Consider the following 26,069-nt stretch of genomic DNA (forward strand, 5'->3'; position numbering starts at 1 on the left):
AACATCCTTTATAAAATCTCATTATAATGCACTTTTTCTAGAACTTCTAGAAACATCCTTTATAAAATCTCATTATAATGCACTTTTTATAATAAAGTAATTTTATAAAATAAAAAGTGCAACTCAACTTAAAATTATAACATGTAGGCCCCAATAACACATAATAATAAAATATAACCTCTTAATACTTCTTCAAGAGCAAGATATGACCATTTGATCCGCAGAATTGACTCTCTCTCCACACCATTTGCCTACGAGAGTCTGGAATAGGCAAAATCCATGATCAATGTCATGTCGAACTAAAGAGGGGACATTACATATAGACCACACTTAAGGGGGTGTTTTTAAAGTTATGGAAATTGCTTCAATTGTGTGTTATGAAGGGTGAGAAATTTAACCTTATAGTGAATTGAATATCATATTGAGATGATATCTCTTTTTATTCTTGAAAGCATAATCTGTTCTATAAATCCTCCCTAGCTAAGAGGGAGTGCTAAGATTGTAGCTTTTGTTGGATTGATTTTGACATGAGATACCTTATTGATGGTAAATAATTTTTAAGATAAATATTGTATGTAATATAATATATATTATACATTTTACATTATTATATAATAATATAATAATATATTACATATATGGTGAACTGTTAATATTACATATGTGCTTAAGATGAGTTACATATATGGTTATTTATATTACTATTATATTAATATGTTAAATAGTGTTGTTTAACTGTAGAGACATGTCTCTTCATGAGACATGTCTCCTCTCATATTTATAAGCCTTCATTTGCATTTGGAACAAAATCAATACGATGACAATTGTTAGTACATTTGCAGCCATCTTAGAATTCAACACCTTTGACACCGTCTCTAGAGATAAACTATGGCATAGGATGGAAGAATTGGAAGTACCAAAAGAATACGGGCTGCTGTTTATAAGTTGTATGACCGGGTGAAAGCAAAAATCAGAACCTAAGAGGGCATGTCGGAATGGTTTGAGAGTGGCATTGAAGTCAAGCAGGGGTGTCCTTTGTCACCTACTTTGTTTGAACATTACATTGATAAGTTAGAAGAGTGGTTGAACAAATCCAATGGAGAAGACATTCGGGTAGCAAGCTATGTGATGAGACTTCTTCTTAATGCGGATGACCTTATCCTTATTGCTAAAACTGCCCAAGGTTTGAGGGAGCATCTGAATAACTTAGAAGCCTTCTGCTTGGAGGTAGGGATCAAGGTAAACACCTCGAAGACTAAAGTCATGATCTTTTCTTTGAAAAAGAAAAAGCAACATACTATTACAAGATTCAAGAATTGGCAGATTAATGGATTTCCGAATTATTGATTGATTACAGAGGAACAAATGTGTTCCTTATAAAGAATTACGAGGACGTTGTTTCTAAAAGAAACAACATAGACTGAAGACGAAATTAGAAACAAAATTGAAGACAGGATAGGAAACATTCCTATCTAGACTGAAAGATGAACTACAGACAAGAAGTTGACCATTATAGAAAGTATTTAAGTAAGGAGATAATATCTTAATACCCTCCCTTAATGGTCATGTACTGATGTTGGAACATTATGGGATAACTGAGACCGTCCCTAGATCTACAGAATGCCGAAACCAAGAAGCTTTGCTAGAAGAGTGCTATGACTCAAAACAAATTGCAATTACAAAACTTCATTTTTGTGGAAAAACGATAAAACCCAGAATCTCACACAACCTTGCGTATTACAAACAACATGAAATGATTTTTAAGGAGAAAATCAACAAATCCCATAAAAACAAAAACAGATTCAAAAGGTGAAAAATGTAGCTTCGCCTTGATTAGGAAGCTTAACAACTTGTGCTATTGGCTGGGAAGCATTTTGCCTTGCTTGGGCAGCCAAATGTTTCCGGCACTCGAACTTCATAAGGCCAAACTTGTGACAGTAATTACACTGTACATTTTGCTTCGTAGAGCCATCCAGGGATTGAGTAGAAGGTTGATGTTGGAAAGGCTGAGAAGACTGATGGTTGTCGATGTTCTGTTGAAAGGATTTTGCAGCAAATGCTTGCTCTGAGGAGGCTATAGAAGCACTGCTACCGAACTATTGTTTCCAATCATCTTGTTGCAGAAGTTTGGTGCATAATTCTTAAAACTTTAGATCAACATTAGTTGATGTAATGTTGAGTGTTTCTATGAAGTGCTCATAGGACGATGGTAGACGTTTCAGAGTGATGACTACCATATCCTCTTCCTCCATTTTCCAACCAATAGCTTTGAGCTGATCGCGGATGTCCTTAATCTTTGTCAAATGCTCTTGCAAGGACATATGTTCATCCATCATAATGGAGAACAACTGATTCTTCAGAAGGAATGCCTGACTCTTGTCAAATGTTTCATGTAGCTCCTTCAGATATTTCCAGATTTCTGCAGCTGACTTGCCGGAAAGAATCTGCAGTAGTTGATCATCGATAACAGAGAGCCTAAGAAGCATAACCTCTTGATTGCGATCATCAAACTTGTCTTGTTTTGCTTGGTCGGAGGTCGGGCGAGTCTTTGTGCCTATAACAAGCTCATCCAAGCGATGATACTCGAAGATGGTTAACATGCACTACTTCTAGTGGTTATAATTGCGGCCATTGAATCGTAGACTGCCCTCCAACATTAGATTAGTCAAAGATGCCATGACACATTTTTCAATGAAAAAATGTGAGAATCTGTGAAGGCATGTTCTTCAAAGAAAAAATATGGAAGACCTAGAAGATTTAGAGTGATCCAGAAGAGAGCTCGAAAATCCCAGAAGGAATATGATGTCATTTTCTAGATCTGCTGGCTCGAAAATTGAGGCATGAAAAACGAAGCACTCAAAAAAAGGGACGACAACCTAGTTGAGTTCTCGAAAACCCAACCAAGAATCTACAATAAAAAAAAAAATTCGACCCCAAAAATTGGGGTTTTGAGCAAAAAAACAAGTCGGCGGCTTAGGTTGAAGTTGCAAGAAAAAAATGGTAGATTGTTGATAAAAATGGTTGGTTTTTGTTCCAAAAAGAGTCCCTCAACTAGAGACGATTGTGTAACAGGGAATGTGAGCCAAAAAAAAACACTATTTTTCTGTTGTAGGTACATGAAAGAGCCAAATCCCGTCTGCAAAAAAGGCAGTAAAAGAAACAAAAAACTCACGACTTCAGGCCTTGTAGATTGCGCGTGAGCAGGTGTTTTCTTTTGGTAAAATGAAGAGTTGTGAGCTGACCAAAAAAAAAAAGTAGATGGTCTAGTTGGAGAGCCGTGATTTGTAGAGAAGTTCGGGATTTTCTCTAGGCCAAAAACCCTAGGCGGGTTTGAGAGAAAATTGAGGGAAATAATTTTGAAAAAATTTAAACAAATAATTTCACGAAGAAACTATAACTTTTTTTGAAAAATTAAGTATCAACTCTGATACCATGTTACAAGATTCAAGAATTGGCAGATTAACGGATTTCCGGATGATTGATTGATTAACAGAGGAACAAATGTGTTCCTTATAAAGAATTACAAGGACATTGTTTCTAAAAGAAACAACATAGACTGAAGAAGAAATTAGAAACAAAATTGAAGAGAGGATAGGAAACATTCCTATCTAGACTGAAAGACGAACTACAGACAAGTAGTTGACCATTATAGAAACTATTTAACTAAGGAGATAATATCTTAATACATACATTCATATTTGAGGGAAGCTCATTAGAAACTGTGGAAGAGTACAAATACCTACAAATTGACTTCCATTATACATTAAGTTGGGAGACTTGAAGATCTAAAAGAATACAGAGTGGATAGAAGGCCTCTTATCTTCTTCATGATAGGTGTAGGAAAGAAGAGCTATGAGATTGGAAAATGAGGAAGACCCTCTTTGCTCTTTTGGTGGTCCCGATAATTCTGTAAGGATGTTAAGTTTGGGGAAGCAGCCTTTTGAACTACAAATGGCAAGAAATAACCACAAATGGCAAGAAATAGAGAGGATATAAAAGCACTTTATTACTACTAACTTCAAAGTCAAATCAATGGTTCCTTACGAGATTATTTTGGTAGACGCAAGCATGTTCCCGATGGAGGCCTTAGCAATTCGCCTATTAAGTTACTTAAAAAAGTGGGAAATATGAATAAGCAATGCTAGCCCAAAATGGTGGTTGACAAGGAGTTAGAGCGAAGAAAAAAATGTGGAAGAAGCAAAACAAGTGGCTGAACAAATGGAAAATCAATTGCCAAGAGTGCCCGTACACTAATATAGAGATAAAAAAATTGGTGTTAGAGAAGTTGAGGGCTGCCATGTGGACAAATCAGATAGGTAGAAAAAAGCCTACTATATCAAACAATTTAATCCCACAGGGGAACATGGGATAAAGAATATTTAGGATCTGCAATTAAAGGAAAAGCAAAAATCTTAATGGCTCAACTAGGAACCAACTCTCATCATTTACGTTGTGAGATGGAAGGTTCCTAAAGAAGGGTGGGAAGAAAGAATATGTACGTTTTGCAACAGTGGAGTGGTGGAAACAGAGTGACACTTATCAAAGAATTTACCGCTTATGAAGAAATTCACAACCAATATGAGGATACATTACGGTGAACAATATAAAACTACTTTTTGATAAGATGAGAATGCACAAGGGGGCTACCTTCTTAATGTAGATCCACAGAAAATGGACAGTCTGGAGAAACTGCAGCAACCAGAGTGATTGAACCTTAGTGTGGTCCCTTAGGCTATTTGGGTTCATGGATGTCATTAGAACTTTTCATGTCATTTCAAATATATTTGGAGTAAATATTTCCGTTTCTGAGACTAGCATCGTAACAAAAAGAGTGGAATTCTTTCAGGATTTATGGGAGAATACAACCTTAGAGATGACAATTAAAGTTGCCAGGAACTTCTATTGGTGTTGTTGTTCTTAATAAGTGTCAAGCATTCTATTTTTTATATGTTGTTTGAAATACAGGAGTTGTTTTGAATATAAGGTTGCTGTGAAGTGTTAAGATTATAGCTACAGTCATATTGATTTAATCGTAAGATACTATGTTGATATATATATATATATATATATATATATATATATATAATATTATAATTATATTATATAATACATATGTTATATTGTGATTTATAGTGTTAAAATATATTAATTAATATTGATTAATCATAGAGACATGTCTCCTACTCTTATATTTATAAGAGATTGAGATCTACATTTGAAACATATCTATAACAATGGCGATATACTTACATTTGCAAAAATCGATCCATGTTACTCAACATGAAGTATGTGTTGGATTTTTATTTTCTTTGAAAAAAATTGGTCACATCCCCTTTGAGGTGCAGTCAGGGACGAAGGAAAAAGAAACTTTAAGAGATTTTTGAGTTCTATTCCTACCATTTCACCGTGCAAGATTCAATAAGAGCACCTCCGTTATTTTCAATTTTGGAGATTTTTTTGGGTCGCTATGCAAAAATGAATATAAATTTGATTGCCAGTTGATAGTATTGGGTTACAAGAAACAAAGACCATGAGTATCATTTTCAATGGCAAAAACTATGGGTTTCATATCATAAGTATTTTTTGATTCATTTGGAATGTTTTTGGGCATTAGATTGGTCTGCTAGCCTTTTTATTCTCTCTATGCCATTTTCCAAATGTTTGGTGATTAAGATTTGGGTCATAATTATGCACAGAATGCAGATAATATCATGAGACTCTTACACAATTCCCTTCCTTCTCATTTGATGTCCATGTGAGTTCTCAATTGCCAGCAAGTTTCTTGTATTGTTTGACACATCACAATCAAAGGTCTCTGAATGTGTATCATAAAAACAAGCTATCTATTGATTTTGGGGTGATTTAAGAAGTTTGGAGGCTGCTTTGTTAAATATTCTATTGGTAAAAACTATGGGTTTCATATCATAATTTTTTTTGATTCATTTGGAATATTTTTGGGCGTTAGATTGGTCCGTTGGCCTTTTTGTTCTCTCTATGCCATTTTTCAAATGTTTGGTGATTAAGATTTGGGTCATAATTATGCACAGAGTGCAGATAATATCATGAGACTAACACAATTCCCTTCCTTCTCATGTGATGTCCATGTGAGTTCTCAATTTCCAGCAAGTTTCTTGTATTGTTTGACACATTACAATTGAAGGTCTCTGAATGTGTATCATAAAAACAAGCTATCTATTGATTTTGGGGTGATTTCTAGAATGTTAGCCCTCTTACCAAAGGTAGGGCTTTTGTCATCATGTCATCCATGTAGGCTCTCCACAATCAGCAACAAAATCTTATTCAATGTGTCATCATTACAGGGTGCTACAGGAACTGTCATTCATATGATCTCACTATAAAAAGAACTACTGCAAGTCTGACTTCTTCATTAGGATGCTCCATAAACGTTTGCTGAACCAAAGAGAACATCGAGGGCTGCAAAGACCAATTAAGAAGCCTCCAATCTGATTGGTCTACTTAAGACATGAATCTAATCCCTCCAATTTCAAATGAACAACGTCAAGGCACTGCAGGAACTTCACTTATAATCCAATCACATAGAGCCCATTTCCTACTTCTTTTTCTTTCTGTAGATCTCTTAATTGTTTTCCATTAAATGTGTGATTAAATTCTTTTAAAAAAAATGACTTTTCAGATTTTCCGTTGTGCTAATTTTGCTAATAATGACCACTGTAACATGTCACAGGAAAAACTCTTCCCTGATTTTAACTCAGAATTCTGCTTCAATCTTGTTAAACAGTTTTTGATTCACGATGCTGATATTCATTCATAAAGTTTGATGTATTCAGACTAAGTTGCTGGTTTGGATTCTGGTATGGATGCGGGTTCGAAATTCGTCCAAATATTTTTTGGGTTGGGTTCGGATTTGATTTGGGTTCGTCCGTACCGAAACATATCTTTTAAAATATGTGTGTGCGTATCCAAGAAAAAGTAAGTTCATAAACCACTTTGCTAATAGTAAAGCAACATAGGAAAATACACCACCATATCTATGTTTCAATATAATAGGATACTAATTGCATTATTTAGCCATACATACAACATCATACACTTGCTTGGTCGCATGCATGGGACATATTTCCATATCAAGGGACAGTTTGAGAATGAAAAGAATCATCAAAAGATAGTTGCAGTTATCTGATTTTTTAAAAAGTTGGTTAGAGGATTTCTAATCAAGCTAGATCAAAAGTTGAGATTCAGATTTGAAGCCCTGGATTTAAAGAATATATGATAGTTTTTAAAAGAAATTCCTCTATAATCGTCAATTTGGACTTCACCAATTGTCAATTTGTATTTCCTGTATAAGCAAGTTTTCATTTTCACTCACAAATGCATAAATGACATATAAACCATATTTTTTGGCCTTTTTAGTGGCCACTTTTAGGGTTGGGAGGAACGAATAAACCAAATTAGGCAAAAAACCATTTAAAAAAATAAAAACAATTTGTTTTGAGACCAAATTCACCCCAGGTTCGGCTGTTGGGCAGCAAACTCTTCAAAATTTGCTCTGAATTATGCCCAGATTCATCTGACAGATTTTGCAGCGAATCTGTGGCTTTCTAGGAGAATTTGGCAAAAATTTGACAAGGACCAGACTTTGGACAGAATTGAACCAGACTTTGAGGGCTGCTGGAGAGAATCTGGTAACTTAGTATTCAGAAAAAGATCACTTATTATGACTGCCGCAATTAAGAGTTGTTTGAGTTTCAACTACAGCCAAAGCTAAAATGTAAAATTACAATGCCAAAAACAATAGAATACTCTGACCTATTCCTTTTTCATTTGTGAAGTTGTAATAGAAAATGTTATTTTGATAATGCCATATCAATGACCTTGCAGTATTGGCAAATGTAAACTCCAATACTCAGTAACAGTAGTATTGCTCACTAATTCCTGAAACATAATTCCACAACCAATAGTGTCTGGAACAATTTGCACCCTAGGAACTACACTCACGAGAAACACAGTAACTAGCAATTGTGCTAGAGCCAACCCAAAATGGAAAATCGTTCATGGTTAGAAGTCTACAGATTTACTCAATCTACAACAACCACTTCCAGCATGTGCAATGCTCAGTAACTGTTCCTTTCGTACAAGCATTAGGACATGCATCCACAACTACAGGAAACGCTAAAAGTTTTCAACAGCTCCACATAAGTATACTCCTTAAACGTTAACCAAGACTACCAAGAGCCCATGCTTCTTGTTGTTTTTTGGATCGCTGCAAATGTATTTGCATTGCCTCTTTGATATATCCTTTCCAAATGGAGTGATCTCTTATTTATAAAGAGCATAGGCCAAGAAGAGACATGTCCCTTCATGGGACATGTCTATTTGATTAATAGGAATTAATATAATAATAAATTTAATTATAATTTACACACACACACACACATGATTTCCAAGACATTATTATATTAATTTCTCATACAATAATACTTTAGACAACTACATAAAATTGGTTTATCCGATAGAAGCTACCTAACATTAACAGTTCCTCTTAGCTAATATCATACAAATGATGATAAATAAATATTTATATTTTATAAATAATATAAATGTATGAATAAGATGATTAGTTAATAATTCCATAATAGTACTTATATGATAACTAATGTACACTGTAAATAAATAAATAATCACAAGATATTAAATCAAAGAGAGTGCCATAAATGAAATTCAAAGGTCAAGACCTCTTACGGGAATGCATAAGGAGATCTCATAGAAGCTTATTTAAGGGAAGATATTTTATTTCTCAAGGAAGAACAATAATTATTTTCCAAAAAGACTCCAAAGAATATATGATAAGCAGGAAGAGAACTTTTCACATGATTCGAGAAACAAAGGAACGACATATATAGAAGATAACATACATATGTCAAATGATGGGAGACACATTAGCATTAAGGACCCCGATAATAACAAAAAGAAAGGAGGGACCAGTATGGTTTATAAGGAACAAAATATCCAACTCAGCGTTGGAAGAGCAGACACAACATTCAAAGAGTTGACTCAGCATTATTGACTGAGCGTTGAATGGAGTGAGCAGAGATGGAAAACATGGTAGAATAGCCAGTCACGAGTCATGGAGGTAAGATAAGAAACGATGTGAGGAGAGATTCAAGTCTGAAGAGAAGGCTTTCGAACTAGAGAGACGCGAAATTTGAAGTGTTAAATTCATGAGCAAAAGAAACAAAAGGTAGCACTTGATCTTCTGCGACAGAAATATGAGAAGGGCACAGATGCAAAGAAAGAAGAGAGAGAAAATGGTAAAGCCAAAGAAGGCAATATCTGCACTTATTGCATTCAACAATGAATATCGAGCAGCAATGGATGCATAATAATAGACAAGTTTTAATAACGTTTGGAAGGGAGTGGAAGAATGTGACCAGAAAAAATGTTATTCACATGAACAGACTGCTGCAAAAGCAAAAACACATTATGCACGTGAGTCAAAGCAATTATATGTTAGTTGAATATTATCAGCATAAATGATTTACCCCAATAACAGAGAAAAAAGGAATAAATAAGAAGCTGAGCTTTAGTAGCAGCATGTGTACTAAATAAAAGAATTAGAATAACAGTCATCGGTCCAAAAACATCAGTGGTATCACGATAAGAAGACAATCACACCAGATAAAAATCATCATTGAAGCTCGGACACATGTAACAACATCCAATAAACAAAAAGGATAAAAAGTCCATCTTTGAAATGGATGAAGGAGTTCTATCTGATTCTAGTGATGAGAATGGAATTGATTCCGTGATTTCAGATCGAGGTGCAGTTCCTATAGATGAAAGATGGTCACAAGATTAGAGTAGTGGATTGGTTAATAGCATTAGTACTGTTGCCCACTTACCAACTGGCCTACATATGAGAACAGATTTTGATCTACAAGTGAGCTGGATGGATTCTTTGGTTTAGTTGATGAGTGGCTCATGGCTGAGGGTAGATGGTAGGTACAATTTGGTCAGAGGAGATGCTTTTCAGCTTCTTCCTTACCTGATTCATATGAATTCAGTGACAATTCAAATTGATTACTCGCATCATTGCTGTTGACCTCAACTTTTGAGCAGGTTGATTTTTACATTAGCAGGTCAGGAAGGGGTGATATATTTTATTGTGTGCCTATGATTGGTGTTATGCATTTCTACGGAAGGTCATTTGCAATTGGAGGGTTGCTCAACATTGACAGCTCCTCGAGAAATTACTATCTCTTCAATTTCAACAGTTACGATTGCATGATCAGTTGTGATCCTGAAGTTGACATGTTTGGTGCATTACTTCATTGGAACTTTGAATAGTGACTTCACAATTCTGAACGTGGTGTTACTTTTGTCAAAGTAATGCAGTAGATTGGTGAACTAGCATTTTTGAGGTTGATATGGGATCCAGGAATTTGGTTTTAGCATGCAAATACAATTACTTGAGGGCAAACAATCTCTAGGAATGGAAGATGGTAATGTCCCCTTTTTGGGAGACTAGTATTTAATTAACTTTTAAGTTGTCAAGATATATAAAATCAAATTACAACTCCGTTTAAAACTTTAATTATTTATTAAAGTATTAAAATAGACTTGTAATGTTCCTGATTTTGCAGGTTCCTATAGCTAGGATTGGTTAGTTCATTATTGCGACCCTCGTAAGCTAACAATGAGTTTTGAGGGTCTGTGAAGTAGATTTGCTATTTATATTAAGTCTAATTTTGGATGGTTGTTTTTCGCAATGCAACGATGGCATGGTTGGTCGTCATCTGCATAGGATTGTGCATTTTATCAATGGAGTTCATATTTATTGAATTAGTATTGAGGCTTCATTATTATGAAAACACTTCATATTATTACATGTTATAAAATGGGATTGTGAAGTTGAAGCCTCTCAAGTGAGAAGTGTGGATATGAATTTGAATTGCAGAATTTTGATTATAAATATGGCTCCCATTATTAGAATTGATCATCCAATTATTGATTATTGCTTTTGATATTATTTTGAGGGTTTGAAGATTGAGTTGTGCATTTAATCCACTGCCGAGGTATAGTGGAATTGAGCTAAATTTGAATTTTGCATTTTCCCTTCCTATGGTTCTAGTTGTTGGGGAAGTGTTTCGGTTGGGAGAATTGTGTGTGATAATTGTTGTATGGTTAGCATCCCAAAATTCTTGCTATTGGATGATAAGGCAACTAGATTCTTGGCATCTAATACTTGATGTTGGAACGTGGATTTAAACTAGCGTTGAAACATTTGTTTTCATTCTATGATGGCATGGCCTCTATGCTGAAATTCAAGTGTTCATATCTCTAATTTAGACATCTTGGGAGTTTGCATTAGGATTTATTATTTTGCAAATTAAGAAATAATTTGTCAGCTTATATTTTGGAGACTGTGTGGCATCTCCTACACGCTTTTGATGTTTGAATGTAATTCAAATTCAATTGTTAGGGTGATTTGTTCATGTATTTGTGACACCATTGAAGGTGCCAATCTGCTGCCATTTCGCAATGCCACTACATGCATTACTATTGTTGCTAGTGTTTGTGGGCTGAGATTGAGTTAATCTGTATTCCCGACAACCTCAAGCATCCGCATAGGGAATATTGAGTAGGTTGGGTAAAGCCAACACTGAGTAGGTTGGGTAAAGCCAACACTTGCCTCTACTGTAAATCGTATATTGAGACCACCAGGTTCGAGTGAATTTATTTTGTAATTCTTTCCGAGATTATTGAATCAATAAATTAATGAACAGTAACTACGAGGGAATTCTGCATTTTATGTTGGCAATGTTCATACGTCTTTTTAGTAATTTTTAGCATTCTATATGCATTTTCAAATTAACACAAAATTCATTATTTAGTTCGTCAACATAGTTACCAAAACTAGCTTGGCCACATTATAGTGGTATTAGAGTAGTTTCTTGCCAATTTGCAAGGAATTGGGCTCAAAGACATAGTGATCAATGCATATCTAGAGATTTGATTTCAATGTATTATGGATCAGAGATTTATTCCACATATGTATTATACTTGCAGAGGTGGTACTTCTCCACCTAAGGATGCAGAGCCAGATATTCAGTTTGGTATAGTAGGTGACAGGGGTGCTGATGGTTCAAGAGGATCAACTGGTTCAGGCTATAGAGATGCTATTACTAGTTTTGAGATAGAGAGGGAGGCCAGAGAGACATTCAGGGACTTGGCAATTGGACAACACCATGCGATAGATGCGTTGCAACAACTTTCTAGCACTGCAATGATTGATCTCCCTCAAGGATGGAGTAGGGAGAGGGGTACTTTATAGTCTTATGATTTTAAAATTTCCTACATTAAGGGTACTCATAATGTTGTTGCTGACACACTTTCTTGGAGGCCCCACTTGTGCTAATTTTCTAAGACTGATAAGGACTGGAAGCACTTGATAATAGCCAATTGTACTAGGGATTAATGGGCAGCTAGTATTGTGGACAGTAGTATTGAGGACAACAGTTACACCCTTGCAAATGAGTTGATCATTTATAGGGGGGATTTATCTTGTCCCAGGGTCAAGTGTTAGAGAGATTATTCTTCACGCCTTTCATGATTCACCATTGGCTGGTCATCCCGGGTTTTTCAAGACCATCAGACAAATTCAGGAGAGATTTTACATAGAAATGTCTAAAGATAGATGTCTAACGTTATGTCGGAGAATGGTCCTTTTGTTAGCAAAACAAACAGGAGGATACCTACCTCGTATGGTTGTTGCAGCCACTTCCCATTCCTTAGCGAAAGTGGGAGGGTATATCTATGGATTTCATTGTGGGCTTGCCGAAAGCCCCAAATAGAGATGGCATTTATGTGGTGGTGAATTGTCTCACCAAGGTTGCTCATTTTTTCCCATCACCTATACATATTCAGTAGTACAGTTCGGTAGAGTTGTTTTTCCAAGAGGTGTTCAGATTGCATGCTTACCACAAACTATAGTGAGTGACTTCAATAGTCAATTTATGGGTCACTTCTAGCTGGAGCTTTTTCAAATTATGTGGGACAGAGTTCACTTCGAGCACTAGTTAACATCCTTAGACTGACGACTAGATTGAGATTGTGAATAAGTGGGTGGAGAGTTTTTTGTAAAATTATGTTTCTTCTTAGCGGAAAGCCTAGGTAAAGTGGATTCATTTATGTGGCTATTCTTATAATTCCACTCACCGCATTACTATATAGATGTCACCTTTTAGAGAACTCTGTATGAATATCCTCTTAGCTTTATGGATTTTCTTTGCAGCGATAGTTGAGTGTTGATTGTAGTTGATATCCAGCAGGATAGTCAGGACATTATGAGGAAATTGAGAGATAATATACAGAGGGCACATAATTGACAAAAACAGTATGTTGATTAGAGGACAACTTGCTCCTTTTAGGTGGGCGATATGGTTTACATGATATTGCAGTCATATAGATAGTCTTCCATCAAGAAGAGTAGAGTTGAGAAGCTCAAGCCCTTGTATAATGGTCCCTTCAACATGGTGAGGTGCATTGGTTAGGTGGCATATGAGTTGGATCTGCTAGAGGATAGCAAGGTGCATAATCTATTTTACCCCTGTTGGATGATAAGGGGAGGCTTGAGTTGATCCTTGAGGTGATTCTTAATACCAAAGAGAGACAATTGTGGAGGAGAATTATCAAGGAGTTTTTGTTAAGTGCCAGGGACTTTTGGAACATGATGCCATTTGGGAGCTTGAGGATATTCATCAACACCCCAGATTTGTGATTGCTTGGGGACAAGAAATCTTGGGGAGGGAGGGTTGTAATATCCCCTATTTAGCAGGTTCTTGTAGCCAGGATTATTCAGTTCATCATAGCGACCCTTGTGAGTTGACAATGAGTTTTGGGAGTCTTTGATGTTGATTTTCTATTTATAGTATGTCTAATTTTGGATGGTTTCTATTTTTCCTAGTGTAGTGATAGTAGAGTTGGTTGGTCATCATCTACATAGGATTGTGCATTTTATCGATGGAATTCATATTTATTGAATTATTATTGAGGCTTCATTATTATTAAAGCACTTTATATTATTACATGTTATAAAATGGAATTGTGAAGTTGATGCCTCTTAAGTGAGAAGTGTGAAGATGAAGTTGAATTGCACTATTGTGATATAAATATCACTCCCATTGTGACAATTGATCATCCAATTATTGATTTTTTGCTTTTGATATTATTCTAAGGGTTTTAAGATTGAATTGTGCATTTAATCCACTACTAAGGTATAGTGGACTTGAGCTAAGTTTCTAGATTTTGAATTTTGTGTTTTCCCTTTCTATGGTTAGTGTTGTTGGGGAAGTGTTTTTGTTGGAAGAATTATGTGTGATAATTGCTCAACAATGAGCACCCAAAATCCCTGCGATTGGATGATTAGGCAACCAAATTTGTGTTTATTCTATGCTGGCATAGCCTCTGTGCTGAAATTTGAGTGTCCATAACTCTGATTGAGACGTCTTGGGAGCCTGCATTTCAGGAGCTATTATTCTGCAAATTAAGAAATGATTGGGCGCCATATATTTTGGAGACTTTGCGTCACCTCCTGTGCCCTTACTTTCTGATAGGTGAATGTGATTCAAACGCCATTGTTAGGCGATCTGTTCATGTATTTGAGATGCCATTGAAGGTGTCAATCTGCTGCCATTTTGCAACACCACTACAGGCATTATTGTTGTTGTTGGTGTTTGTGGACTGAGGGTGAGTTAATCTGCATTCACGACAACCTCAAGCATCCACATAGGGAATACTGAGCAGATCGGATAAAGTCAACACTCTGCCTCTGCTGTAAATCATATATTGAGACCACCAGGTTCAAATGAATTTATTTTGTAATTCTTTCCTAGATTGTTGAATCAATAAATTAATGAACAATAATTGCAATGTAGTTCTGCATTTGATGTTGGTAATATTCGTATGTCATTTCTAGTATTTTTCAGCATTCTATATACATTTTTTAATAAAAAGTAAAAAAACCCCAAAAGTTCAAAAAGTTCATCATTCACTTCATCAATATAGTAGAGCCAACTTGGGTTCATTACAATGGAGCCTACTGAAAAACTAATAGTCATTTTAAGTTAAAAAAGAAAATAAAGAGACAAAGAAATGAAATATGAAGAGACAGGTTGGGGAAAACGAAGTCACAGGAATGTATTATAAAAGAACTTTTAAAGGCGCATTCTCTTCATACTTGGTTTATACTTTATTATTGATATTCTCTTGGAGAATTCTAGAAAGCGTTGGCTTTCAGTTTTGAAACTTGAGGACGGAAACCTTTAGGATTTCTTGGTGGATTGGACAGACACCGAATTCACTTCTTGGTGGATTCACGACAGAGTTCTTTGCTGAGCAGAATTGTGTTAGAGGTATTTCACACATGTTGAAAACATAGTTCCGTGAATCTTGGTGATTCGATTGAAGCCAATCCTTTTTTTGTGAATTGGTGAATCAAATCCGCTATAAAGGGTTTATGAAATAAGTTATTAAATTTCAAGGGTTTTTTAAATTTGCCGATTCATGGCCGATTCAATTTCGATTCATGGCCGATTCATAATTCGATTCGGCCTTGCCGATTCTGATTCTTGTTACTTTGGTTGAAAAGAATGTTATGGTCCATCTTAACTAATTTCTAATCTTGTTTCGGTCTGATTTTATATGATTTCATGTAATCTATTGAATGAAGTGAATTCAATTTTTATTTTGGGCTTTTAGTTTGGACTGCAACAATCTTGGAGTGAGTGTCTATTTATGGTAAGACACCCCCGTCAGGTTCATTCATCATCTTTCATCATCTTGATCACTTTGGTGTTGTCAGATTTCGATTCTGATGCTTCCTCAGTTGTTTAAGCAAAACGGGTGAATTATTATTATTATTCATCTAAATATGTTGAGGTTGCTATTTTTGTTGGTGTTGTGTGTTGGTTACCTCAGTAACATAGCTAGTTAAACAGTGGCAACAAGAAACAGTGGCCTTATTTTATCTTTCTTTGTTGTCTTTGTGACACTTTTGAAGTTCTGAATTTTTGTGCCCTTGCTGAAGTATAAGGGTTTGGGATCTAGAGATGAATTATTGTAGATTTAATTTTGAGAATTTATTCCAATATTGCTTGGCAAATTGTGTTGAGGTATACGATTTATTATTCCTCCTTACTGTTGCTACTGTTTCTAAGGAGAAGGTTTTAGCTAGCTGAATTTGTGAAGTAAATTGAAGGTATTATTGATAATTGTATCTGCTATATAGAGGCACGTTTTGGGAATTTCACATCTTTGTTTTCTAGCGCCATTTTTTGCTGCATATAGGTATTGGAATTTTTTTAATTGCTGGTGTTATATATTGGGCAGCATTGGATAGCATTTGTGTCCTATTTATTCCCACATGGCTGTAGCTTTTAGATGCCATATTATTGGTGCTTTCCCAAGCTGCTGCTATCACAAATTTGGGTGTCTAGAAACTGATCGGGGGTCTAGTTTGTAACGACCCCAACAGGTTATAACTGCTTCAAACACCAAAAATCTTTATACTTCAGTTGTTTGACATTTTGTCAGACACTTCGCAAGCAAGCTCTGATACCACTGTAATAACCCTCCTCAAATCTGCCCTCAAAAAATGCTGATGAAAGCTCGAGGAATTTCATCAAATAATTCACATGCAAGGGACGTATGATTGATATAGTATTTCAGCTAGCTTCAAATGACTTTTTCTTCAATTTGCATCAATGAGAATCTTGTGCTAGAAGACTACAATGGACTACACAATGACCTAACATGAGTGTGCTACTAATTTTGACAATATTCAGTGCATATATATGATCTAAGCATGAGAAATGAACACCTACAGCCAACTGACATTTTTACAAACAGTTGGTATGCAAACTAACTAGCTGATAAATAATGATATTAAATTGCTTAAATGACACCAGCAACTACTATCTTCTTAATTGCAATGAAAATTACAATGCTTATGAAATATGGCCAAGACTTTGGCATTTACATGGATTACAAAATGATAATGCTGGTATAATGCACACTTACAGCAGAAAGCTTATAACACCCTAAAAAACAATACTAACAAAAGAACTTGGTTGTAGATGGCTGTAATAATTTCTTTCTATGCTGCCCCTTCTGCTTTGCTTTTTTCGAACTGCTTTTTTGGCTTGCTTTTTCATACTCGCTTTTTCAGCCTGCTTTTTCGGTTCCGCTTTTTTCGGACAGCTTTTTCGTACCCACTTTTTTCAGCCTGCTTTTTCGGTTCCGCTTTTTCGAACTGCTACTATGTTGAATCTCAAGACCATATCTTTCAATGGCGTCAAGATTTCCAGCTTGAAGGGATTTCGTCCTCCAAACTATTGAGACATAATCTCCTGAAAATTTTCCAATTTCTTTGATATTTCCAACCATGAATAAAAGAAGCTTTTCTATTTCTTTTATAGTGTTCTCACAAGAGCTCCATCCTTCATTTTCTCAATGTGGGATAAAACATAACTCCCTTTATGTAACTTATGTCTCCAATATGTTATAAAATAAAGGGGACTCTTTTTAATTTAAATATTTCCCACAAACTATAGTCTTTGCATTAATAAAGTTAAATATTTAAATTTAACTTTATAAAATAGCTTTATCAATGTATAACAAATCTTATTAGTGATAAACAAGTCTTCTTGTCGATTTTAAACAATTACCATTGACATACCGCTGCCCTTGGATGTCCGACCATGTCCAAGATGACTTACTATAAATAGTAAGTATGCCCAAAGTTGCCTCAAAACCCCTCAGAAAGACCTGCAACTGAAACTATCTAGGCCAAATGGCCTCTAAGTCCCTTTAATGTCTTGTTTAGCCTACGGGACCGTGGGGAAATAGGCTAACGACAACATCATGCTATGAATGCTAAAAAGGGGACATTACATAGTTTTAATGCAATTATCTGGGCATTTAAGGCTGCAGTATTGGAGCCATTGTTGGTGACTATTGAAGGATGTGGGCCTTCCTATACAGGCTGTGATTGGTGTCATTTAAAGTTCAAGGTGGAATGTGTTCAGTCTGCTGCAAATTGGAATTATATCAAACATTTCAAGTTCCCCTTATATTTAATTGTAATTTTCAATTTGTGAAGCAATAAATTTGCAAGATTGTTTAGAATTTGATATTCAACATTCATATATCCTGAAAAAACCAGTGTAACACGGGGACATGTCCCCCCCCCCCCCCCCCCCCAAAAAAATTGGGCCGTTTCGGAGATGGGGACATCCTCGGGACGGGGGGACGGCGTCTCTTCGTTTCGTGTAGCGCCACTTAGAGCGCCACCGCCGCCGGAGACGGCGAGACGTCTCCGAGACGGCTAGAGGTCTTCGAGTGTGGGGGTGCGGGGGGACGCCAAGGAGTCTCCATTGATTTGACATTTTGATTTGGACTCTAAGGAGACTTGTAGTTTTTGTTTGCATTATATACTTATTTTGATATCATGATTCATGGCACGTGATACTTATTGTAATCATCTTTATATCATGACTCATATGATCATTGATTACTATTAGATAGTAGAATCTAGATACTCATACTATTGATTTGAAGGCTGATATATAGAGTTTAGACTAATATTTATTATTTGCTGATGTTCAATGTTTAATGTTCATTGTTTGTTTGTCATTTGATCATGAATCATGATATTCCAGTTGATAAGGTATATGCTATACCATATGTATAGTATATACACCCCTACTCCTTCTGCCACCCCCCCATCCCCTGCCGCCGTCCCCCTGCCGTCCCCAAATCAAGGCCCCTCTGTCCCCCCGTCTCCCAGGGCGGTGTAACTATGGAAAAAACACAAGATCGTAAGACATTTTAAGACTAAAACATTCTTATCCAACATTACAATAGTGTGAGCCAGTTGGGTTATTACAATGGTATCAAAGCTTGCTTGCAAAGTGTTTGATGAAATGACAAACAACTAAATTATAAATGAATTTGGTGTTTGCTGAAGTTATAACCGATTGGGGTTATTACAGTGGTATTAGAGCTTGCATGCAAAGTGTTTGACGAAATGTAAAACAACTAAATTGTAAAAGAATTTGGTGTTTGTCGAAGTTATAACCGGTTGGGGTTACTATAGTGGTATTAGAGCTTGCTTGCAAAGTGTTTGACGAAATGTCAAACAACTGAATTATAAAAGAATTTGGTGTTTGTCTTGGGGTTACTACATATATATGTTTATATTGACACATTATACATACATACATACATACATACATATATATATGTATGTATGTTTTTATCTCAGGCTAAATCGGAGGTTCATGTAATGTGAAATTGCGGGGATGTGCAATTTTCACCACTACAGTCATAGATGACGGTCAAAATGAGGCTTGATGCATAAGGAGGGTAGCATTTAAGCAATTTTCTGCACTATCACAATTGAATCCAACAAAATGCTTGCTCAAATGTTTATGGAATTTCAATGTTATGTTTCTCTCATAAATTAAACTTTATTGAAGATCAAATTAAGATAAAGAACAAGGTGTTTGATAACATTTATGAGGAAAAAGCACTAGTTGCAGCAATCCTTGAGCAACCAGAATAGTTCAAACTTTAGATCTAATTACTGGGTTCCTAGACAATATCACATGACTTAAAATACAATCTTTTACTTTTTCAACCATATAATTACTATATCATTCATATAATGTAATCCCCTTTTTGACCATGAGACGATTAGTCGTTAGCCTTTATTGTGGTCCCAAGGGATAACTAAGGACTTCAGAGGGGACCATGGGGTGTTTACATTACTGTTGCATATTGTGATGCTCCACATCGAGCCATTTCTGTCAAGCTCTTCTTCATTGGATTCCAAGATCATTTGCCATACTTGCCTGACAGATGTATATAACTAAGATGAGCCTTCACATATGAAATTAGAACAATTCTAGCTCATAAGACCAACTCACTAAAATTATCAAGCTTCCACAAATAACAACTCTCCACTGGAATAGCTTAATATTCAAAGGAATATTAAGCTGGAGATTATAATAATTAAGGGGTGATTTAGAGAAGTTTTGGCAAGCCAAGTGTTACAAGGAGTGGGGAGGTGAAGAGTTGGGCAAGAGCATTTATACACAGGCAGAGTTAGGAGGGAGATCTATCAAATGCAGAAAAGGAAACTGTTGTTTTGGTTAGAAGAAAATAAAGGTCAAATTGTGGAGATTTGCCGTTGGTGATTGCATATTGAGTTTGAGGGATGTAGCCCCCTTAGACTAACAGTCTGGACACCATTTGTGCATGGTCTTTGGACTCAAGGAACTTAGGTGTAAGCACGAAACGAGTGTTTGTGACAGCTTTACTATCAACTATAAGCTTCCATTGGATTCATTCACGTGAAGAAGGTACTGTCTGAAGTATAGGAAGTGTTGTGTGCATCCATACTTCCAGGTTGAGATCTCTTTGTTGTTGGACGATGCAGGGATGTATGTGGGGTGCTTCAAATGAATGTTGGTAGCAATTGTGCTCTCAGTTAACACCGTATCTACTGGTGTTGATACCTGCGAGGTTGCAACTCATAGGGAAGGAGTCACAACTCATGCAGGTAGGTCATGTTTCCTTACGAAGACATCCTTTATTATTCCACTGGGGATTAGCTTGTGATGGCTTAGTAAATAGCTGGATTTTGAAACATGGAAGAGTGGAGTAGTGTTGGGAGATGGGAGTGTTGAAGAAGGACAGTCTTGGCTGTGTTTGTATTGCTTCCTGTGTTTGGAAAGAGCATACAAGCTGCAGCAATTAGCATAAAAGTTTAGAACTGTATGTAACATTCCACAAGACTTTGGCCAGGTTCTTAATTAATTTCTTAGGCATAATTAAGGCTATGAGTAGATATGAGATGTGCAAAGGATTAATATTCCATAACTGCTCTTAGAGTGAATTGGATTTAAACAATGAACTGTGGGGCTTCTCACTGTTATTAAATTTCATTGTCATCTATATGTGTGTCTGTGTGTGTGTGTCTATAAATATATATATATATATTCTGACGATAAACATCCTTAAAAAGAGAACTAGCATTTGCACTAATCATTGAAACCGATTCCTGTCAATTTTGCTCCAAACAAGCAGTTCAGTGAACATCCTCATCTAACTATTTCACAAAAAAATTTAGTGACAGAGACCAAACATTTAGCACCTGGAAGGGGTGAGTCATTACACAAGATTAAACAATTGCTCAGCTCAAGAACACAGGAATTACGTGGAAACTCTTATGGGAGAAAACTATGGCAAAATGTTGTTTGTATAAATTCTCTTTTATAGACTTTGTAGGTACCAACCCATAGGAGACAGCAAACTCCTCAATTCTTAGGCATCATTTTACTACAGACACCAATTCCCACAACTGAGCACCAACTCAGGAAGAGACCAATCCCTTCAGGAGGCACCAACCTCGTTTCGGATTAAACACCAACTTTTCCAACATGAGGAACCAATTTCGTTTGGGATGCACCAGCAACCAAATGAACAAGTATTCATATTCCTCAAACTATGTCTTCTCTAGTGGTTGACAAACTCTTATAATTCCTTCATACAGTTTTATTAAACATGAACTTTCTATCACAAATTTGGTTCTCGTATTCTGCTTTAATTTTTCATGAACCTGCTCATAAGTCCTTCAAAAGTCTTCTCATAAATCTTTCATAATCTGCTCATAAAGTCTTCCATAATAATTACCATAAAGACAATAAATAAACATTCCGTCACAGAAATCATAGAAGAAAGGAAGACCTTCATGGTGTGTTCTTCCTAGCTCTTGACAGAATGATGGCAAAGCCATAGGAAGAGATAGGAGACTGTGGTAGCTAGATGCAAGTGGACGCAGCAATAATGGTGAAGATGTGGGTTCTGGCCACTACTTGTAGGTAGGGAGTGTGATGAGGTTGTTTTCTTGAGTACTGTTTTAAAGTTGAAACAAGATGTCAACTTCACATTTCTACTGAGGAATATGAAAGCAAACAGAATACTTTGTCAATCAAGAGGCTGCACCAAGGGACGGGATTTATAAGATTATTGATAGTAAAGTAACAAAACAGACAAAATTATGCATTAGAACACACTTAAGAAACTCCCAAGAAAGAAAAATGGATGGCGAATGGATACAAGGCTTAGCAGTTGCATTAAGTTCGACTTTAAGAAGGAATAGTAGCCGGACAAAGTTGACTTTATAACAGGGAAAAACTCGAGGTTCTCCATGGAAGTGGACAATTTGAAGCATGCTTAATGTAGGCAGGAGCTGAACAGCTTCCATCTAAAACACAACACTTGTAAGTATGGATAAGATCTTGATCGCCTTGATACAGTGAACGAGAATTTTTTCAGAGAATTCAAATTACTAAAGAACTGAGATTATAGAACAGAATGATAATTGGCAAGATTGGACAAGACTTGAGGAGTTTGATGATGGAGATGGCCGATCATTGATTGAAGGCAGTTTTAGACCATCAACTCCACTCAGATATGAATATTTCCCATGAGACTGCATGTAATAGTATTATAGCATTTGCCTGGTCTGTCCACCTGCTGTAAGGACTTAGCGTTTCTTGAAGAGGCTCTTGTACTATTTTAAAAATCAATAAATCTTCTTCTATAAGAATTATTATATCTTTACTACAAAACAATGTAACAGAAAGTTCCACAGAAGCAATGATATGCAAAAAATTGCAGTTGTACCCAATTAATCGTGAATCACGGAGCCAGACAATTTTGAAAGGCTATTTGTATAGAAATCGCATTAGAATCATATATTTAAATCCCTAAAATGACAAAAATGGTTGCAAAAACCCATGAAACACTAGAAAAAATCGTGAAATAACCAAATTGCTCAGAATTAGGGTCAAATATGGGATGGAATCAAAGCCAATGCAGAATTAGTGTGGAAATAGTTTGTTATTCTGTCCCTTACTTTCCTTTGCGACCTCCAGAAAACCCCAAACAGCCGAGTGGGGAGATCAATGGTAGTCATTAAACAAATTCAAAAGGGCCTCAATCACCCTAAATTGCAAGGTCCATGTGAGAGATAGTGTTGAAGCAGCTGATGAATCTGCTCCAAAAAGGCTTTGATATGATCTGATTCTGAACTCTTTGCATGCCCCACCCAATAGATTTTGATGCGAACAAGTATGTAACTAATATTGTGTAAAAATTTTAAAGTTACAATTATTATAAACTATTATATATGGCAGTCTGACAAGCAAGGGGCGAAACCCTATGGTTTATAATTAATATTATAGAGTAGTTTTAGAATTTAAATTATTTAAAATAAGATTTATAATATATAATATATAATTAATTATTCCATTTTGTTATTAACATTTGTCTCCTAATATTATAGTTGTTGATCATTTACTTCAACTAAACATATGTCTTTTGTTGAATTGTACCCTATATAAAGGACTTACCAATTGCCATTATGGAACATAAAATATTGCAGTTGTGGAATTTGATTTGATAAGCTTTCTCAAACACTGAACTTCCCCTACAAAACTCTTACCTCAATTGCAATGAAAGTGTTGTATCACTTCAAAATGGCTTCCACTTTGACTAAATTTCTAACAACACCTAAATCAATATCTGATAATTTTTATCTCAGTTACTTCATAGAGTTAGCCAATATTTGATCCGACTTAGACAACCATTTGGTAACTGCCCTCGTAAAAAGTCAACCAAATATTTTCCTATGTAATCATCTAAATCAATATCTGATAACTTTTTATCTCAGTTACTTCATAGAGGTAGCCAATATTTGATCTGACCTAGACAACCATTTGGTAACTGCCCTCTTAAAAAGTCAACCAAATATTTGCCTATGTAATCAGCAATTTGAAATATATAAGCGACAAAAATCTATTTTCTACAATTCCTGGGTTTGAAAAATCTATTTTATTTGCTCTCTTATCTCTATGCTATGGAAATGCCCTTTCAAGTTTTTTTAATAGAAAAAGTGTCTTTTTGTACAATTTTTTAAACTTTTTTTTTTGAAAATCTGAGTTTTTCAAAGAATCTTTTACTGCTGGTTTGCTGATTTTTTTTCCCAAACAAGTTTTGCTGTTATAAGTATTTAGAAACAGTGCAATGAATAATAAAATAAAGGAACTTTATTAATATTTGTTTTGAAACTTATGCAGGTGATTCATCAGAAACGAAATAAGTCTTTAAATGAACTTGTAAATGATATATGTCCGGTATGTTTTCTAAGTTGCGTTGCAAACTAAATGTATTGCTTTAGAATATATTTTAGTTTTTACTGTGCTTGAGGAGCTATGTGGTTGCCTTGTATGCATGTTCTAACTACAAAATATCTCAAATTGTTTGGTGATAGGGTCTGAGCATCCAACAGCTATACCGTATAAGCACAATGTATTGGGATGACAAGTATGGCACACAGAGTGTGTCAAATGAGGTCATATATATCTATAATTTCTTTTACTTTCTTGTCATAGTTATTAATATTCTTTCATTGATGCAGTCAATATGATTTTTTCAAAGCCTTTTCTGAATAGCAATGGATATTTATGTTTCATTATCTGCAGGTTATAAAAAACATGATAGATATTGTGAAAAACGATTCTCATGATATGTCAAACAATTCTTTTCTGTTGGATGATGATTTAAGGTATGGAATCTATCATATTCTTCTTGTGATAGTCTATAATGACATTAAAGTGTGTTAAATTTGAATAGTTGAGGCAGGCTAGTGAGCAGTACAGCTTGAATTGTTTGAGTGCCTTCATAAAAATGAACTTTTTAAACTTTTTGTATTTATTTTTAACATCTTTTTTGCAGCATCCCATTTTCCGCTGATGATATATCAAACACTATAGACAACATTGACCTGTCTGATGTTGAACCACCACCGTTGCTTCATGAATACCCAACTTTTCAGTTTCTGCTACAGCATTCATGATGACATGAAAGCCTTTGAGATGTGATGCTTTCGTACTTTTCTTTGGCCCATCTCAAGTTCTGTGGGTTCAGCTGTGCCTTCATCTGGGACTGTATTCTCTTCAATCTTCATTGGACAGCTGCAGAATGAATTGAGCCAAGATTAATTTATTGGAGCCTCCTGTGTTTCTTAAGGGTTTTACTGCATCTGATATGTAGGAAAATCTGGATTTGGAAATAAATTAGGTGAGGATTCTCTTATTCTGCAGCTTGTCATTTACATGTAGAAGTGAAGATATGGGGGCAGAAAACTGGGGTGTTCGACAAAATATTTTTGACAGTACATTATCCGCTGTATCATAGCTTCCTTGGCTATGTTACAGATAGAGACCATATCAGCCACATTTCTTACGGTGTAATGCTTTACACCTTTTGATTGTACACGAAAATAGTGGCTGTAATTTTGTCTGAAATCGCAAACGAACTTCAACAACAGAGTTGTATAAATCATTTTATTTATACAGCTCTGCTTACTGTATAACATTGTACAATTTATATAAGCTTTAATTTAGACGTTACAAGGATAGTCAGCAGAATTTGTATTTTGTACATCGCTTGCATAGTTATTTGTCGAATCATGAAGACATTCTTTTATGTGGTTTTCTTCTTTTTGTAAGGCCAAGCTCCATAGATTGCATTGGTTTTCACGCCCATGGCAATTCTTTTGTGGGAAGCATTTGGAGTAAACAGACAGGATTGGAAGGATTTCTATTCAAGCAATCCTGACAATAATTTATAAAGTTCCTGATTATTGGATGCTAACTTCTGACATGTTATTATTGGTTTCCTACTTGTCTTGAATCTAACTTGGGGTCATGAGGATAAAGACCGTATAGAGGTGGTAATTAAAGGTAAAGCTAGATTGCCAGTGGCACAATGAAGAACTGGCTCTCATTGTCTACTGTGTAAGATAGGTAGATGGATGATTCTCAAAGAGGTTTGGGAAGAAAGAACATGTATTATCTGTAGCAAAGACATTGTCAAAACTGAATGACACTTTATTTTTTGATGTGTTGCTTACCAAGATATCTGTGGGCAATATGGGAACAACTTGAAGGACGGCTGCC

The 26,069-nt window shown here is 35.6% G+C and overlaps 1 protein-coding gene across 1 annotated transcript in view; it reads left to right on the forward strand.

Annotated features, from left to right (window-relative positions):
• Window positions 1-25,764, forward strand: part of LOC149575415 (myosin-15-like) — a 226,018-nt gene extending 200,254 nt beyond the window's left edge. The window contains exons 36-39 of the mRNA XM_089815148.1: window positions 24,186-24,242; window positions 24,380-24,460; window positions 24,591-24,673; window positions 24,844-25,764. Of these exons, the coding sequence (XP_089671274.1) occupies window positions 24,186-24,242; window positions 24,380-24,460; window positions 24,591-24,673; window positions 24,844-24,964 (342 nt within the window). The 3' untranslated portion in view covers window positions 24,965-25,764. The remainder of the gene's footprint in view (window positions 1-24,185; window positions 24,243-24,379; window positions 24,461-24,590; window positions 24,674-24,843) is intronic.
• The last annotated feature ends 305 nt before the right edge of the window (window positions 25,765-26,069 follow it).

Source organism: Cupressus sempervirens, chromosome 2, assembly GCF_028749045.1.
Source record: "Cupressus sempervirens isolate cs-2001-9-10 chromosome 2, ASM2874904v1, whole genome shotgun sequence".
Taxonomy (NCBI): Eukaryota; Viridiplantae; Streptophyta; class Pinopsida; order Cupressales; family Cupressaceae; genus Cupressus; species Cupressus sempervirens.